This window comes from Brassica napus, chromosome A6 (genome assembly GCF_020379485.1).
Source record: "Brassica napus cultivar Da-Ae chromosome A6, Da-Ae, whole genome shotgun sequence".
Classification (NCBI taxonomy): domain Eukaryota; kingdom Viridiplantae; phylum Streptophyta; class Magnoliopsida; order Brassicales; family Brassicaceae; genus Brassica; species Brassica napus.
The window spans coordinates 6,609,491-6,628,410 of NC_063439.1; the positions used below are offsets into that span (position 1 = coordinate 6,609,491).

The window sequence follows — 18,920 nt, forward strand, 5'->3', positions numbered from 1 at the left end:
AATGGGTCTGGTTAGCTTTAGGTAATGGTCATGGTTAGCTTTAGTTAATTGTTAGGTAGAAATGAATGGTGTAGTAATGAATGTGTTAGACTGTTACTAACACAAAACCGACGAGTGACGAGTAAATGAGAATTTAAGTGGAAGGACGAGTCATTAAAGTTTCGCTGACCAAGCTTCATTTCATTGGCAAACAATGCATGTTCATGCACACACACAAATACAAATAATGTACATTTATTTCTTTCCGTTTTTATTTGTGAAGAGAGCCATTTTCAAATTTCAATTTTTTCTTCATTAAGTGCAGAAGTCTACGAAAAAAAATAAGTCCATTTCTCCAAAATAAATGTTTTAGTTGTGCTATTGAAACATAGTTATAAAGGAAGGATACTTTGTTCGGGTATGACCTAAAGTAAAAAGTAAATCGTAGAATGACAGTTTTTCATTTAACACATTCCTGACGGAGTGGCCAAGCTATGTAGTATGTACTAGACTACTACTAGTACGTTTTAGTTGGTATTTGTCTTTATCATATTATTAAAACTCTCGTGTTTATTGAGTCGGCTACTACGAATTTTCGTCTAAGTCAATTCATTTTTTTCGAACACAAAATTATTGAAACCAAATAAGCAATTATTTTTGTGTTTAATTGGACAGTGACTTTCTAATAAATAGTAGTACCAACGTTCAAACCAGTGTCCTTACAACAATTTTTTTCTTTTTTTTTTTTTCTTTTTCTGTTATGTCCTTACAACATTGTTTTTTTGTTAAAGGCTTGACCTTTTTTTTTGGTCAAGGAAAAAATCCATTAAGAATCAAGTCAAACGACTTGTGCAGTATCAAAGCCATAAAAGACTAACAAAAGAGTGGAAGGATCACAGCAATTAAGAGAAAGCAAAGACAGACATCAATAGATGCCGTAATAGAAAAGAGAAAAAAGCTCCTTTAAAGAAATAGGAGCAAGACGCCTGAGCAGGAGGGCTGGGGCATACAGCTGCTGCAGTACCTAGGAATTGGCGGGACCACCTCGAGCTAGATAAGATTGATATATACCTGCGGTCCTTAGTCACACTAAGAGCAATAGATAATGCAATAGAGTTGATACCAGGAGGAGTCAACAACACTTGAAACTGCTCAAATTCGTTAGCTTTTCTGAGGAGACGTGAGAGTCCATAAGAAACGTTGGGGAAACATGCTGGAGAGGTCAACGCCTTCCATGCCTCAATGGAAGACCACTCAAGGATCACTTCGTAATATGCAGATCTTGAAGCGCTTCACACGTCCACAAAAGGCTTGTGACCTTATAACATTGTTATTGAGTTATTGTATTTGTATCCTTTAAAAAGAGTCTTAAACCGGTGAGTCAGCATCTTCCATTCACTCGTTTGCAGTTAGTGTTTTTTCTTAAAGGCAACCCTAAGAAGTAGAAAAGTACATATACCAAAGAGAGCGGTTCAAAAGCTACAGATTTTTTTCATCCAGACAACGTAGTGTAACCCACTTACATGTCTCAGACGACATTATTGTTGATGTTCTTCCACTTGTCGCCAGGAAATTTGTGAAATAAATTTGTGAATATTCATATCACTACATATGAAGAGCTTATATGATCAACCAAAACCAAAAAAAAAGAGGAGTATCATCTTCATTCATCAAGTGAGAAAAACCGACACTCATCACAACAGTTGCGCATGGATGTTCACTAGCTTCTGGTCACCCTTGGCCTTTTTTTTCTATGTGGAAAACCTACTTAAATAGTAGAGAAACTTACTTAAATAATGGAAGACTCAAAATATCTCAAAAACTCCATAATTTTAAAAATCCTCAAACTTTCTTAATGCTCTGAGTGTTTTTTTCAAATATTTGAGAAACTCTTTGAGATTCTATGTGCTCTTATAAAAGCATTTATTAGTTGAGATTTGGTAACGAGATATTAGAAACATAATTAAGAGAGTCACAAAATATATAACAGATTTGAATTGAGAAATATTTGCTGATTTGGTTACTGGTAACGAAATAGAAAAATATTTAATTGAGACAGATTTGGTAACGAAATAAGAAAAACATTTAATTGAGTCAGATTTAGTAACAAAATATATACTATCTTTTTAAAAATCATGTGAGCCGGTTTGGTAACGAACCGATAGTATAGGTGCCCTTTTCCAAAACCGCCGTCTCGAGAGGAAGAGCACACGTTTCATTCAATCGACAGAGAGAGAGAGAATTGGAGATTTCGCGAAGCCCTGAGAATAGAAAGAAAAAAAAAAGTGAACGAGAGAGAGTGATACAATGGTGCTGAATCTCATCTGAATACGCATCAGATCTGATCACTGAAAACGATTTCGAAATGGTCTGTGTTATCCTTTCTCTCTCCACGCCGCGAGAGATTGTATGCTGATGTTGTGTGTTTTTGTGTGTTTACAGTCAGTTAGAGGCGGAGGAAGGAAGGAGGAGAGAGGAAGGAACCCTCCGTCGCGGCATCTCTGGGTAGGGAACCTTCCCCTTGGGATATCGGAACGGGAACTCGCCGATAGGTTCTTGAGGTTTGGAGAATTGGAGAGCGTTGCGTTTCAGCCTGCAAGGAGCTACGCGTTCCTCAATTTTAAACACGACGAAGATGCTTTCGCTGCTATTGACTCGCTTCAAGGCTTCCCGCTCAATGGCAACCCGCTTAAGATCGAGTTCGCTAAGCCGGTTAGTCTTGAGATCTCTCTTCCTTACTTTGAATTTGAATTTTGAGGTTAGTGTTTAGAGAATGATTAGAGAGTATATAGATTCTTACTTAGCATTTGGAAGTTTATCGGTTAGTGTGTTTTATTAGATGTCTAAGTGTTGGTAGAATTCCACAGGCACTAAGATTGTTATCTTAGTATGTGAAAGGTTAAGTAACCTAGCCATGAGCAACGCAACACACAAAGCATCACACTCTGCTATATAGCTACTGAATGGTGAAAGTTCAGTAGTTAACTTAGAATCAGTTTCTGTTGAAAACCATATCCTGGCCATCTGTATTCTAGCATCAAATGTGTTTCCACATCCAAGGCATCCAGTGTAACCCTCACAAGCATTCACCTTTATCATTCACACTACAGGCACTCTCAGCCATAATGTTGACAAGCATTCAGATTTTCATTGACAAATCATATGAACTTGGTAGTAGACCCCAAGTGAGATATGTCTTGACGTAAATATTCAAACAGAGAAAATATAGAAATTTCCATTAAGCTTTCTGTCTCTTGGAGCTGATGTTTACCAAACAACTCCTGATGATTTATTGACAAAAGTCTTAACTTATTAATAGAATTATCTTGACATTAGTCCATTTAGTCTGAATTTGATTGCTTCAGTAGCTATGAAGATGAACGACATGAACATCTAGATCCTGAGTAACTTTTCCTCCCTTCCATTATTTCATTATGAACTTAATAGTTACAGACGACCAAAAATTTCAAGCCATCAGTTGATGACATACCTTCAGATTTTCTACTTGATATGTCAGTAACCCACCATGTGTTCAAGGCCTTGTTAAAGTTCACCATGTTAAAGCTCACCATGTTAAAGCTTATCTTCACCATGTTTCATAATTTGCATATGGTTCTATTCAACTACCCAATGCCATAACAGACTCATGCGTTTGAAGTGCTTACCTAATTGTAGACATCAGATGAATTGATCAAAAGCACCATTTGCTATATATTCACCAATTCCAGCGTTGCAGCAGGCCAGTAAAATTGATCATAACTTTCATTGCCTTATAGATGATACAAGAAACTTACCTGGCCAAACATCTTAAGCTTGTTGTTTGTTTCTGGTTATGCTTCTCTGGCATGATTTCATTGCCTTCATGTTATAATTATTGAAGAGTTCCATTCTATTTTCGATGTTATGCTGAGGACTGGTATATTGTTTAAAAACTCACACATATTGATCTCCACAGGCAGCTCTTTCCATACAAAGAGTTCTAGCTGACATCCAGATGCTCAAGAATTTCCTGAACTTGATTACAACTTGTTATCTAGTGTATATCGTAGATAGTAATGCACAGTAACTTAAGAACCTTTTTGTTCTTGATCATGCAGTGAAGTAGGGCATTGGTTAATAGTTATAACTTCGTGATACTGTTTATCGCAGGAAAAGTCCTCAACTGGACCACGCACAGAAAATACATTTCGTCATGATGAGCAGCGGTCTGGAGCAAGAGGGTCACCTTTTTTCCAAAAGGACTCCAGAATGCGTTACGAGAGCCCAGACGCATATAGCAGATCAAACAAAATGAGTGATAGAGATGCAGAACCCAGTGAGGTACTATATATAGGATTCCCAGCTTCGTTGAAAGTAGATGAAGAGCTCTTGATGAAGGTCTTCTCTCCATTCGGAGATATAACGAAGGTCACCATATTCCCTGGTCGTAGTTATGCATTTGTTCAATTCCGGAACCTAATGGCAGCTTGCAAGGCAAAAGAAACTCTTCAGGGTAAATTATTTGGCAATCCTCGAGTGCATATTTCTTTTGCAAAGAGTGAGCCTTCCTCATCTAGCAGTGGAAGGGGTCCGTCTGGTCGATCATTCTCTCCGCCTTACAGATCTGTTGATCGACTGGGATCTTCAGAAGGTTACTTTCATCAGGATAGAAACTATGGGAGCATCAGCAGAACTTCCAATGTCAGAGATCCACATTACAGGGATTTGGAAGAGTCTGAAGATTACATGTTTAACAGGAAAAGAGCCTCAAGGAATGAATATGATGGAGGAGGGCCTCCTTATAGAAGGTCGAGGTCTCCACACAAGTTGCCTCAGGATATGCATGAATATCATAGGGAAATGGGTTCCACATTCCGTGATGATCCTCACAGGTTTCCTCCAAGGAGTTCAGTGTACGAAGAGCCACGGGGTTTATCCGAAGAAGACTACTACTACCAGGACACCAAGAGAGTGAAGACAAGATCCTTTCAGGCAGAGAGGCAGCTCCCAGGGCATGTGGTTTCTGGTGTAGGGCAAGAAAGACGCTCTTTTTCAAGGGCATCTGCTGATTTTTCTCCCAATAAAGCCTTTGAGCGTAACTATGAGGCTGGACAAGTAAGATACAAGCAAACAGTTGAGAATCCGTTGAATATGGCTATAAGGAACGGGGAGAAGAGTAGCTTTCGTGAACCACATGATGAGTTGGTGGGAGAATTTTCTCTGCCTGAAGGGAGACGGCATACACTTGAACAGACTCGGCCATCGCTTAAGGACTGGAACTGGGAAGGGACTATTGCAAAGGGAGGCAATCCTATCTGTCGTGCTAAATGTTTTCCTGTGGGCAAAGCGATGGATATGATGCTGTAAGTTGTTTTCTAAATATTTTATTTTCTGCACTTCTTGTGATGAAATTTGTTGATTTGGTTCGGTTTATGGTTTTGTAAATGAAGGCCCGAGTTTCTAGATTGCACGGCAAGAACTGGTCTGGACATGCTGGCGAATCATTACTACCAGTCATCTCAAGCGTGGGTGGTTTTCTTCGTTCCTGGAAGCGATACTGATATTGTGTTCTATAACGAGTTTATGCATTATCTGGAGGAGAAGCAGCGGGCAGCTGTTTCTAAATTGGATGACACGACGACGTTGTTCCTTGTGCCTCCATCTGATTTCTCCGAAAAGGTACTTAAAGTTCCTGGGAAACTAAGCATCTCTGGGGTTATTCTACGGTCAGAATACGAAGGTTCTGGATATGGGTCTGTTCAACAGCAAAGTGAGAGGAGATACGGTGAAACATCATATCCAGAGGATAGTGGAGCTTTTCCTGATGTTGGAAACCCACGTAATCCGGGTCCACCTGTTCAACATTCACCTATGGATCCATACATTGAGAGAAGGGACGATCAGTACTCTGGAAGGGTTTGGCCACCTCGTGATGTGTCAGTTACCAACACCAGAAGCTCACAGATGCAACCACTTTTGAAAGATCTTCAAGAGCATAGCAGGTTTGTTGCTCAGCAAAACGCAGATCCAAGTCGTTTTCGTGAAACGGAGATTCCATCAGGGTTTCAGCCTGAACAGCTTACACACTTAGCTTCCTCTATGTCCAGACAGCAATACCAAGTAGACAACACATCAAATCAGCCAGAGAGATATGCAGCAGACGCTCGATCAAGTTTCCACCCTTTGCAACACGAGCAGACACCAAGCGCACCTCCAGGGTATCAAAATGTACAGCTACAAGGTAGCAGCAACGCCCAAGAAGAGGAAGAAAACGAGGCTAATCCACAGAAGCGTCTCCAAGCAACGTTGCAGCTAGCAGCAGCGCTTCTCCAGCAGATTCAACAATCGAAAAACTAGTATGAAATCTTTTACTTGAAGAAGAAAAGGCGTCTAAAAATTAAAATCATCGAGATTAGCAGATCATAGTCGGTTACTCGGTAATATATATAAGCAAATCTTTTCCAGATTCAAATGATTGTAAAAGTAGCCTCATCGTGCCTCGGTTTACCTTTTGCAAGAAGAAACGCAACACGTTTTGCAGTAATAAATCATGTTTCTCAGTTGCTGTGCCATTAGCTAACAAGCAGGTGGTTGTAATTGATCTTCTAGCTTATTGTTTAACAGTTAAAACATATCATCAGATGCAATTCTGAGACTTGTTCACAGATTTTTTGTAACACAAACAGACTCCCACGGCCACGGTTCAGCTCATTTTGTGAATAAAACGTTTATGACACATCTAATCTTTAGCATTCATTATCTACATAAACGACCCAAGCCCAATCATAAGAATGCCAGCTGTGATTTATTATTTATACTTTATGCTAACTCGTTAGCTCGTACTTAAGTTTCCTCAACATCGTACGAAATGAAGCAACACATGTGCCATAGATTTGCCATATCAACCTTCTAGCCAATTGTTGGTTGTCAGGTCACTGAATTTTGCTGATTTATTAATAAAAATAATAATTGTAGATCTCGATATTCCGGCAAATAGTCCCACACCGTACAATACCCCAAAAATATAAAAGTCCCGCACCGTACAATTCTGATCCATGCTGTTTATAATTGAGATATAATTCTGGTTCTAACACTAATTTATTTTTATACAGCTATAGTGGTGTTATACGATTACGAGCTCTGATTCGAGTTTTACTATTCAAAACAAAAAGAATTTTATTTTCATTCTACGACATTCTAAGTTATATTTTTCATAATGGAATATAAATTCCAATAGCAACCATTTTAACGTTAAGAACTACATAAAGCCTCAAAAATACATTTATTTATTTTTATTGTTATAAGCAAACACATGTTGCTATTCTTTGTTTGTCGAGTGTCTTGGAATGGACCACCTGCATATACAATTTAAAATGATATGCTGCGGTCGCAATATTATTTTTGCCTATTTATTAAATTTTACAATTTAATACAATAAATAATACTGAACAACTGAAAAAAACAATCTGAGAAATTCTCTTGGCTTTCTGTTGACAGTAATTTATCAATATATATGGTACAAAAATACTTTTTGATGTTACTAGTGGATTATCCACTCAAATGTGTCATTACATTATTAATTCAGAACTTTCGGTGTCAAATAACCAAAGAGTTTGGTTACATAGAAGGGGAAACAAACCTATAAAATGAATTTATACTTTGACGGTATGACCGGCCTAAAAACAAAATACCTTATGTCTCCTTGTTGTTAATTAGATGCAACTTAAAATCAATAAATCATGTTATCTTTACTGGTTGTCTATGTACAACCAGACAAATTTTATCTAAAATTTAATTATGTGAATCAAATCGATAGCATTTACATTTTTTTCTTCTTTTGGTAACACATTTGCAGTCCTATAACAAAGCTAAAATGAGTTCATGATATCAATATTTGTTCTCTTACAAAAACATTAAAACTCTTAAAATAATACTACTGATTAAACGTAATAACAATGAAAAGTTTGCGCCAAAAAATAATGTACGCCGACCTTCAACTATATATATGCATACTATAAAAATAGTGGTAGTATAAAATTATTTTCTTAGATCTTTCCGTATTTATTGTTTATTTCAACTGCAACTTGGACGTTTAGTTGTAGCTCTCTGTACTTTGGCTATGAATGTATAGTGCGGTTGACATGCGGGACGGACTGGACCGCAATTAAGGTTACCATTCAACACAAATATTTAGATGTGTTTAAGCTGAAAATTAAATAATATAAAAATCAACTGAAACGCAGGCGGTTCGCATTACGTAAGAAAATCAGTGGAACGCCATGCAAACTTTAACCACAGCAAATGAGATGTGTTTCAACGTGCGGTTCTTTATTGATTGTTTTTCATCAATAATAAAATATTTCTAAAATTTTACATATTAACACATTATTTAGAGCACATTAATCTGTATTCAAAAATATAGTGTGGTTAAGAGGTTATATTATTGTAAATAAATTATTTTTATTCTATACATTTATCTACTATATCTTTATATTATCTTTACTTATTTACTTAATTTTATTTTGTCTATATAATTATAAATATGTTTCACTCAATTACATCAATACTACTTTTCGGTTCAGTTTCAGTTGGTTCTTTCGTTTCTTCGGTTCTAGAGCTTTAGGATCCGTTTGGTATTTAGAAAGTTTGGTTCGGTTTCAGTTCGGTTTGGATAACAAAGTTGAGAATCTGCTTATATCCAAAGTCATTATTAAACATCAAAATCATATAAAAATTCAAAATAACAAAAACCGAGTACTTAAATATTAAATAGTTTAACAAAAATAAAAATCATAACAACAAATCATAACTAATTGGAAAGTTTTAGCGTTTCCAAAACAGAAACGCGAGTTTCCACAATAGAAACGCAAGTTTCCACTAAGTTTCCAAACTGAGATTTTTAAGAAACGAGTTTCCAATGCGTTTCTGCGAGTTTCCGAAAGATTCCGATTCTGAAACGTTTCCGAAACATGAAACATACCTTCAACCGAATTTCCATGCAACATAGATTAGATTATTATAAAAACAAATATAGTTAATATTTATCAATATATAAACTATATTATAGAAATTCACATACCTATTCGGATCTCGATTCAATTATGGTTCAGTTTTTCGTTCGGTTCTAGCTTTTCGGTTCTAAAGATATATGATCCACTAGTATAAATGATAGGATCAAAACCCAAATCCAAACCAAACTTCATTTTTCGGTTTGGTTCATTTTGGTTCTGGATAAATGTGTCCATGCCTAGCTAAAGTTTTGAATACAATATTTTAGATGAGGTATATGTGAATCTGATTTGTAAAGTTCTCCAATATATAATTTATTTTATAAATTAAATAAAATTTCAGTAATAGCATAGTAAATTTCATATTTGAGATATATAAACTAATTTATAAATAAATTTTATATTTTAAAATATTATATTAGTATCATTGCTTTTTTAAAATATATTATATGTATCCCGCCGTTATACTATTTATTATACATGTTACCATTCATACTATTTTTTGAACCGCTTATTTTACACAAACCGCAGTTGTTCCGCAGCATGCGTTTCTCTTGAACAAACCGCAGTTAAACCGTACCGCAGTATTCAACCCGCTTATCCCGCACTGCTCAATCCGCTGTTACCATTCGGAGCCAAATCTGAAGGGAACCGTACGGTGCACAGATATCCATACTATTACAAAATGACGAATCTGACCCGACGCTTGTCCACAATTTGCCATTGCGTCCTCTGTCCGTCGTCAACGGTTCTCGGAATATCTTCATTCCTTTTCTTGGTGGATGCAGAATATAATCTTTCAATAACTTTTATCAGCAGATTCTGATAAATCTGCTGATAAATAAATAAAAAGAGTTACAACTTTACTCACTAGACAAGACCTTATAGTTGAATTATCTGATTCTTACTCAATGTGTGATACATGGTTGAATTCAAGATTTTAGATTCAAACTTTGCGGTCGAATCCCACCATTAGTCCATTACCTTACCATCCGTACGTTTCTTATGACATATGTAACCCGAAACGTGCAATTTCGAAATTGAGTTAATTTGATTGTTAAACCAAACGGTACATAAAACGTATGGGGCACACGTTTCTTTTGTTTTCTCTTTTTAATTTATTGGCGGCCAGAAGAAAAAAAAACACAAGAGGCGTTTCAGTTACAGAGTGGTCGGAGATCTATGTTCAGTTTCTGCAGATTCAGTCTCGAGTTGGTTTGGTCTAAACGAAAGTTATGTTTTTCGATAAAAACAGATAAAAACTTGAATTATATTTACAAAACCGTGGAAATGAAGATGTAATTGTTTTTTTTTTTTAAAGCTGAGAAAACACCATCAGCAGTTTGGATGCTTTCAGAGCTACTCTGTAGTTCCAGGTATCACCTCATCTCCGGAGAGCAACGACGCCACGAGCTCCTGCACCTCGCCGGATTCGTTGAATCCTAACCGGAGCGTTTCCACCACGCGCTCGAACACGATGACGTGGCAGGGGATGTGGAGGACTCCCTTCTGAGCGTAACCGTACTCCTGAGCGGATCTGTTGAGAAGTCCGACGAAGACCGGATGGTTCAGGAGCTCCGCGCTCACGATAAACCTCTCCATCTCTTCGCCGACGTAGACGGGTACGTGGCCTGCGGGGACGGTGTTGACTCGTCTCGCCTGACAAATCGACCACGGCGGCTGCGCGTGGAGACGGTGATGGCCGCGGCGGGTGCGGAAGGAGAAGGTGGATCTGCGGAGGGAGAACTCGGTGGATGAGTCGGCGACGCGAGAGAGGCGGCGGATCAGATGCTTCATTTTTCTTGTTTCTCCGGGGGGTTTTTGAAGAGAGATAAAATTCGAAGCTAGAGAGAGAGTGAGTGAGAAGAGAGGGATTATATAGAGACAGAACACATGGAAAGACTATGACGAGCGCATAAGGGAGAGAGAGTACATAGGCGGTACTTGCCAGGTACATCCAAGTAAATTTAACTTTCAGAAAAATAAATTTAAAATACTGAATTCTTTATTGACAAGTTAATTAAATCTATAAAATGTATTCAGAATTTATAGTTTTATAAATTATAAATATCCAGAAACTTTTTTAGCTATAGTTGAAATGGATAAAAGTGCACACAGTGCCGTCCCAAACATTTTGGTGGCCTGAAGCATTTTTTTCAAATGTAACCCTAATAAATTTTTATTTGTTAAAAACACATCTTCTATTTCTCATTCAGTCTCTTTTGTGACATATAGTAAATCGTAAATATTTTTATCAACTTCAACTTTAAAAAACAAATTCTGCAGAAGCAACCTAAACTGGAATTGCTAACATATATTTTTTTTGAAAAAGAATTGCTAACATATTTGATAAACAATCCATGAGTTATACTAAAATCTTCCATTACTTTCATAGAGTTCAATATTTCAACAACTCTTTTAACTTCTGCTTGTAGTGCCATTTTTAGAAGTTCGATCTCCGAACATAAATAATTTTATAAATACCACCCCCCAACAACCATTGTTATACTAAAATTCAATTCAAAAGCACTTTATAACTAATTATTAATCAACGTGTTAACAAGATTTAAGATTTTTCCATACTAAGTAAAGAAATAAAGAAGAAGATTAAATTTTTTTAAAAAATATGAAGGAAGAAATAAAGAAGAAGATTTGTTAACAAGTATCCGTGGTTTTATATCAAGCTAAATAAAATGAAAAGTACTGTACATAAAATAGAAAATGTGGCCTAATTTTTTTAAAAAAAAATTGTGGCCTAAAAAAAATTGTGGCCTAAAGCTAATGTTTTATCTGCCTTATAAGAGGCACGGGCCTGAGTGCACATGCTATTAAAAAAAAATCAAAATACGCTGAATAGTTAAGTTGAATATACACCATTTCTCTAACTTTTAAGCTCAATACACCATTTCTCTAACTTTTAAGCTCAGGGCTAGTATTCATGTGGGCTTTATAATTAATAATTAATTTTTAAATAATTATAGTTTAATTTACAGAGTACTATTTCTTAGTTTTGTTATTAAGTTTGGACTACTTTGTAATGATCCAAAAGGTTAATTATATCTTGATAACCACTGCGTTAAAACCAGCTAGTATAGATTAGAGAGATAGATAAGTCATAAATGTGAAGTAATACTATAAACTTAAAAATCAACATAGTAAGTAGTAACCTTTTTTTTTTTTTTGGTCAAACATAGTAAGTAGTAACCATTTTTTACTTATGTCATGGAAACTCCTAATTCACGTAATCGTTTTGCTATTTTGTTGCTAGGGGTGTATGATATAAACTGCCAGTTTATTTAAGATGTGTATTATATATATGAACTGTCTCTGATGGTAAACCTCTCTTATGAACATTCTAATTTATTATTCTTTATGTTTCATTTTAGTTGTCGTTTTATATTTATGCACACATATTAAAAAAACATATGATTTTGTATATTTTTAAAACAAAAACACAATTATGTATACACCTAACCATATTCAAACCAATAGAAAAATAAAATGAAAAATTTTATTAATAAATTTTGTATTAAAATTTTAAAACGATATTTATTTTGAAACGAAATTTTTTTCCTACAACGACAATTAAATTGAAACGGAAGGAGTACGTCATTTTGTATATTAATACTACTATATAAATTATTAAATTGAGCTAGTGGATTTTAGAGCAAACAGGCGAAGTAGTCCGTGATTTTAAACATCAAATTCGAGTATGATTTAACAAGTTGTTCTTACATCATCATGGTCAAAGGTGAAAGAAACAGGAAATGTTTTTAACTCCTTGGGTTATGGGGTTGGTGGTTTAGCCTTAATATACAAAATAAATTAATATGGTCTTGAGGTAGTTAACACACCAATACGGACCCGGGTTCGAATACTCCATGTGGCCACGGAATGCTTTACGCCCTCCCCAAGTTTAAAGTTATCGCGGCGTTGGTGCTGGGTCCTTGGGTAATGGGTATTAGTGCCGGCTGGTTCCGGGCCAGGGGGATTAGATGGTTGGCAATCGGAAACCATGTGCGGATTACGGGCCTTTGGGCAAACGGAAACCATGTGCGGATTACGGGTCACCTTTGAACCTCCTGTTAAAAAAAAAAAAAAAAATTAATATGGAGTTTCGTTTATTTTTAAGCAAATTGGTCAATAAATTAAAGATGGTTGGATGAAATCTCCGCGGATGGTTTAAGTTCAACGTTCTTTAAGACTACAAGAGTGACCAATAAAGTCAAAGAGAATAGATCGAGAAAATTTGGATCTTCATTTTTGCTGTTTATTTGTATTATTATGATATTTTGTATATATTTTTATTAAACATATATTTTTGGCCGACAAAGTTTGACATTTCCTCAAGATTTTCATACATATATTGTTCGTTTAGATATTTACTTCACTAATTCTTGTCTGCCAAACGTTATTCGCATGTATCAAACATGCAAGTTCCTACAAAAACATACAAGTTCTTAAGAAAAAGAAACTCAAATAGTTACATTTATATAAATGACCATCGAGGCATAAACAAAACATCGGCCAACTTTAGAGTCGCTAGACAAGTTGTTCACGACACTCTTGTCCCTTGTGCGTTCTGGATATTACTAATTTTGTTTTTTTAATTAATTGTTTCATTAACTAAACGGCATGTTTACAGAAGAAAAAAAACTAAACATGCAAAAACGACATCTTTAATGATTCTATCAACAGTATATTTTTCATTACGACTTTTCAACTATTTTTATATTTTCTATTTACATACACACATAATAATCGTCTTTTTAAGAAAGTGGATGGGTTCAATCGAAAGAGGGAAAATAGAAAAGACAAAATTAAAAATCAAAATCAAGTAAAGAGTTGTATTTATTTATAAATGACGTGCAATTAAAGGTATTAAAGAGTGGCAGGTGGGTTAGGTTGTAGGTTGTACGGTCACTCATTCAAACAGAGTGTGACCCACCAACTCTCTGCCTGTCCTTCTTTCTCTTACCTCGGTACGGATCAATCTCGTATTATACAAACAAATTATCTCCAAGGGATAAATATGTTTTATCCGACTTACTAAATAAAAGATCTTCATCACAAACACGTGGGCCTACTGTTTCGGCCCGAAATAATTTAATTTGTTCGGCTCTTTAAAAAGTATAAGGGCCCAATATTTTATAAACCGGACTGCATTTTCTGTATTTATTTATTTTGCATTAGCTAGTTACATAATTGACTCCAAATACTTTACACAAGATTAAGTGATTAGCTAACGATAACATATAATTGACGTTAAAAATAAAATTCAAAATATCATTTAGTTTCTGATTAGATTGTTTTATATTGTAATATGGAAAACAAATTGAACATATCTATTAAATATGTCCATATAGGATCGAGCTTGCTAAGACCTTTATCTGCAGGTATTGAATGGTTTGCAACTTGCATTATATGATTGTTATTTGACTGCCGTGGACTAATATGGATATATAGTCACACTATTGAACCGAATTAAATATTTTGTTGTCGTCCTAAAGGCTAAACTAACACAATTATAAGCTGGATTAACGCAAGACGGCATAACTACTATGCAATAAACCTCCAGTCGAACTGGAGATAAAATACAAAGCAAAGCATAATCATCGTTATTATATAAGTACATAAACATTAAACAACTAACTACAACACAATTTGTCAGCAATATCTTGGATTACATATCCTAAGAAAGCACCAGAGAAAGTTACATTCAGATCTCTCTGAGCTTGTTGTGTATCAACGATCGCCAAAAACGAAGCCGTTCTGGATTCGCCAACGTGATTAACCATTGAGATATTATGGAAAATAGAAGAGAATCTGAGAAAGACAAAAACAATTAAAGCAAGAAGATAACATAACCGCGAAGCGTTGAAGAACAAGTGATAAGCTGCAACTTGAAGACAATACATTTAGTTGGGTGACTTGGGTCTATATAACAAAAGAAAACTCAGAAGCTGGTGTTTTTCTTTGCATCGAGAGGTGTTTATATATACTACACACTGTCCGACTACACATGTGTATGTAATTTCATGTACGTGTATCTATTGTATACGCTCGAGACACCACTCTGGCCGGACGAGCAATAAATGCTGTTAGGCGAACCGGTTTATACCGGGTAAAATGCTTGTTTTAGTCCGGTTTAATAATTTTTTTTTGCCAATAAACGATCATGCATAACCGGTGAACGGCATGAAAAAAAACAATACTCCTAACTGATGTGTTTAATCTATACTATTATTTGCGAAGTAAGTTTTTGGAATCGAGCTCTCATGTTAAAAGTTAGAGTGGTTAATATCCTTTATATCCTTAATGAATAAAATGTATAAATAAATTAAAAAATAAAACAAAATTTTAATTTATTCGATTAGATAATTGATTCAAATTAATAATATTAAAAATTATCCAAAATCAGAAAATATAATTTTAAAAAAAAGATAATTTTTATATATATTGTATTGTTATCTCAAAAAGTCTTTTAGTAAAAATTTAAAAACATAAATTATATAACTAAATATTAATCAAATAATATATATATATTGTATTGTTATCTGAAAAAGTCTTTTAGTAAAAAGTTAAAAAAACATAAATTATATAATTAAATATTAATCAAATAATTTTTTTAATTATATAATTAAAAATATAATATTTTGTTATTTTAAGATTTATTTTAGTATAATGAATATAGTTTACAAAGAACTTTTCAAAATTTATAAAAATATTTAGGCCCGCTTCGCGGACAAAACACCTAGTCATATAAAACTTAAAAAGTTAAAAAACCCAACAAGTCTTAAACTGTTTTTGTTTTAGAAAAACAAGTCGGCCATATTAATCGATACTTGTCACTCATCGGTTTGGTATAGTCCGGTTTGGTATAGTCCGGTTTCTTGATATACCAGATGATACAAACGAAGTATCTTTTAGGCTTCATGAATTATGCACCCCACGACACGATATATAAAAACCTGACATATAGGTTCTGATTAAATTGTAAAACCGTATAAAATAGTTATTGCGAACCAGAAAAACCAGTTATGTGTTTGTGCATTTAAAGAAATAGGACATACGTAGATACGAAATTTATATGTATTTATACACGTGTCTGGCGATTCAGCTCAACTGCATAGATGTGACATCTCAACTTGTAACCAGAAAAATGCTAAAACTTTAACTATTGCCAATATGTTTTTATAAATAATTCAATAGGCCACTATGGAATATTTTAATAACACCTAATAATAAATGCCAATTCACGTCGCAATTTGTCAATTTGTGATTTTGAAATGTAGGACCAAAATCGCACTAGCACAAAACAAAACAATAACTTTCCGAAAGTATAACCAAAAAGTGGGTTTTCTCTGGTTTGGAGGGAAAAAGTAATCAAAATCGTTTTCTTTAAAATTCGAACCAAGAAAAAATTCAAAACAGAGACAACAAAGATAAATAGCCAATTAAAAACGAACACGTGTAAAGGCTTTCGCTTCTGCAAACAACAAGCATTCGGACAAGAAGGCAAACAAACCCTAATCGTCTCGGGTTTGGCGTTTCAATTTCAAACACACTAGAAAGAGGCAACAAAAGAAAAAAAAGAAAAAAGAAACGTTATCCCTTGCGACGAGATACGAAACGTTAGTGAAAGAGAGGCAATGGGAGACGACAGGCTGGATCTGGAGCTCTCCGATGAGGTTCTGTCGGTGATTCCGATGGATCCTTTTGAGCAGCTGGATCTCGCGAGGAAGATCACTTCAATGGCGATAGCTTCGAGGGTCTCGAATCTGGACTCTGAGGTGGTTGAATTGAGACAGAAGCTTCAGGGTAAAGAAACCGTCGTCCGTGAGCTCGAGGAGAAGGCGTCTCGCCTCGAGAGAGACCGTCGCGAGGTTGATTCGAGGTTGAAGACCGTCCTCGAGGAGAATGTGAGATAACTAAAAAAAAAACTCCATCTCGTTATCCCCTTTGTGTTGCTTTTACCTTATGGTTCCGTTACTTTTTTATTTAATTGGTGCATTGGTTGATGTTCAATAGAGCTATATATAATCGTTACATGTGCCATGTTTATTTTCCCCTGCTATATAAGAACTGTAACCACGGGGTATAAGTTATTGATTGTGTATCTGTTATTCTTGTAAAAGATGATCCTGACAAAGGAGAAAGATTCACTGGCAATGACTGTAACAAAACTCACTCGTGATTTGGCTAAGGTGAGAATTTTACTGATGCTTTATGGTTTGTTCTATACTGGTGGGTGTGGGAGACACAACAGCTAATGTTTCTATTTTATTTTATTTTATTTTAGCTGGAGACATTCAAGCGGCAGTTAATCAAATCTTTGAGCGACGAGAGTGCTCCTCCTGTAAGATATTCAAGCTTTATCTTATTCACACATTATTTTATTGTTCTATGTGTATCTTGCTTGCTTCTGGTCTCTGGTCCAAGAGAATGTAATCTTGCGTCTTCTCCATTTTGTTATTACAGCAAACAGAGCCTGTTGATATAAAGGCATGCGACCAGTCAAGTATTGGATCAACTGGTTCATATACAGGCAAAGGTACAGAACATCAGTTTTCGTTTTCCCAATTAAAAATTTGCCTTGTTTTGTTTCTGAACACCGTTCAACCAAGCAGATGAAAGGACCAGCGTACACTCAACACACCGTTCTTACAGTGGATCTTCCGACATGAACAATCCAGCTGTCGAAGGTAATACCGAGTCAACCTCCTATGTTATGGTTTTATCTCTATGCTGCTCTTAAGAATCACATATGACTTTCTACTTTTTTTTGCAGCTTCAAAATATGCCGGAAACAAATTCTCAATGACACCATACATCTCTCCACGCCTTACCCCATCCGCAACGCCGAAGATCATCTCCACAAGCGTGTCCCCTCGAGGCTACTCTGCAGCAGGTTCTCCCAAAAGAACATCCGGTGCAGTTTCTCCTACAAAGACAACAATATGGTACCCTTCAAGTCAGCAATCATCAGCTGCAAATTCTCCACCTCGCAACCGTACACTCCCAGGTTCATACAAGATCTCAAAGATCACTAACTTGTATACATTGATAACATGGTTCTTATAGATAAAATGTTTTTAAAACTCTTGTCCAGCTCGTACACCTCGTATGGACGGTAAGGAATTCTTCAGACAAGCCAGGTGAGACCTTCTTCACCTCTTCTTGTCTTAGTATCATTAGTCACAGTTTAGTTTTGTTGATTTTATTTGTTTTATATCACTATTAGGAGCCGATTATCATATGAGCAGTTCAGTGCCTTCTTAGCTAACATCAAGGAACTCAACGCTCAGAAGCAAACCCGAGAGGTAAGAAACCGTTGCCTGTGCGCCATTTTTTTCTTTTTTCGGTATGTTCGGATTAAGGATTTTAAATGAGTGATGCTTTTGACAGGAAACTTTGAGGAAAGCAGATGAGATATTTGGGGAAGAGAACAAAGATCTCTACCTGTCTTTCCAAGGTCTTCTCAACAGAAACATGCGTTAAACTTTACGAGTCTTGAATCTCCACCAAATGATGATCACAACCATTGTAGTATGTGTAATTCTCGACCATATCTAGTGACATGGAAAGTGTTTTTTCTTTTCAGAACAAACAATGAAAGATCTCGCTTTCGAAAGTGTTTAGTGTTGCTCTCCCGTGATATCTCCCTTTGATCCTAAATGCATATTTAATGGAAATAGGCGTTGTCTTACGTTTTTATTTAAATAAAAGATAAGATATGGTATATACTAACATACTTGTAGAGTAACGTATATATATAAATTGCATCAGTAAGTAGCATATTATTCTTTCAAGAGTTAGAAATCATACCATGAATATGCAACACTATTTCATATTTATGTATTATGAATATGGGACATTATTTATTTTATTCAAAAGAGACATAGTACAGTGATAAAAAAAATATTTAAAGAGACATACTACATCGTTATGCCT

At 35.5% G+C, this 18,920-nt stretch overlaps 4 protein-coding genes across 4 annotated transcripts; 2 read left to right on the forward strand and 2 right to left on the reverse strand.

Moving 5' to 3' along the window:
- Positions 1–2,114: 2,114 nt before the first annotated feature.
- LOC106346765 lies at positions 2,115–6,518 on the forward strand. The gene is made up of 4 exons (XM_013786194.3): positions 2,115–2,347; positions 2,422–2,691; positions 4,129–5,321; positions 5,409–6,518. Exons 1-4 carry the CDS (start codon positions 2,345–2,347, stop codon positions 6,313–6,315), a joined length of 2,373 nt encoding a protein of 790 aa, XP_013641648.1. The 5' UTR covers positions 2,115–2,344; the 3' UTR covers positions 6,316–6,518.
- Positions 6,519–10,189: 3,671 nt separating this feature from the next.
- On the reverse strand, positions 10,190–11,169 carry LOC106351360 (auxin-responsive protein SAUR41). The gene has a single exon (XM_013791170.3). It carries the CDS (start codon positions 10,761–10,763, stop codon positions 10,326–10,328), a length of 438 nt encoding a protein of 145 aa, XP_013646624.1. The 5' UTR covers positions 10,764–11,169; the 3' UTR covers positions 10,190–10,325.
- A 3,334-nt stretch (positions 11,170–14,503) lies between these two features.
- On the reverse strand, positions 14,504–14,953 carry LOC111198566. Its single transcript, XM_022687212.2, has one exon. It carries the CDS (start codon positions 14,882–14,884, stop codon positions 14,615–14,617), a length of 270 nt encoding a protein of 89 aa, XP_022542933.1. The 5' UTR covers positions 14,885–14,953; the 3' UTR covers positions 14,504–14,614.
- Positions 14,954–16,342: 1,389 nt separating this feature from the next.
- Positions 16,343–18,710, forward strand: LOC106346762 (uncharacterized protein At4g15545-like). The gene is made up of 9 exons (XM_013786191.2): positions 16,343–16,888; positions 17,105–17,173; positions 17,269–17,325; positions 17,448–17,520; positions 17,597–17,671; positions 17,758–17,991; positions 18,079–18,124; positions 18,211–18,289; positions 18,375–18,710. Exons 1-9 carry the CDS (start codon positions 16,619–16,621, stop codon positions 18,465–18,467), a joined length of 996 nt encoding a protein of 331 aa, XP_013641645.1. The 5' UTR covers positions 16,343–16,618; the 3' UTR covers positions 18,468–18,710.
- The last annotated feature ends 210 nt before the right edge of the window (positions 18,711–18,920 follow it).

What these genes read in the sequence shown, in the direction of transcription:
- LOC106346765 (XM_013786194.3), top strand. An exon ending in AGATCGAGTTCGCTAAGCCG is followed by an intron (nt 2,692 to 4,128) that starts GTTAGTCTTGAG and finishes TGTTTATCGCAG; the next exon opens with GAAAAGTCCTCAACTGGACC. An exon ending in AAAGCGATGGATATGATGCT is followed by an intron (nt 5,322 to 5,408) that starts GTAAGTTGTTTT and finishes TTGTAAATGAAG; the next exon opens with GCCCGAGTTTCTAGATTGCA.
- LOC106351360 (XM_013791170.3), bottom strand. Translation starts at nt 10,763, where the DNA reads ATGAAGCATCTGATCCGCCGCCTCTCTCGCGTCGCCGACTCATCCACC.
- LOC111198566 (XM_022687212.2), bottom strand. Translation starts at nt 14,884, where the DNA reads ATGTATTGTCTTCAAGTTGCAGCTTATCACTTGTTCTTCAACGCTTCG.
- LOC106346762 (XM_013786191.2), top strand. Translation starts at nt 16,619, where the DNA reads ATGGGAGACGACAGGCTGGATCTGGAGCTCTCCGATGAGGTTCTGTCG. An exon ending in TGGTTCATATACAGGCAAAG is followed by an intron (nt 17,521 to 17,596) that starts GTACAGAACATC and finishes TCAACCAAGCAG; the next exon opens with ATGAAAGGACCAGCGTACAC. An exon ending in GAACAATCCAGCTGTCGAAG is followed by an intron (nt 17,672 to 17,757) that starts GTAATACCGAGT and finishes TTTTTTTTGCAG; the next exon opens with CTTCAAAATATGCCGGAAAC.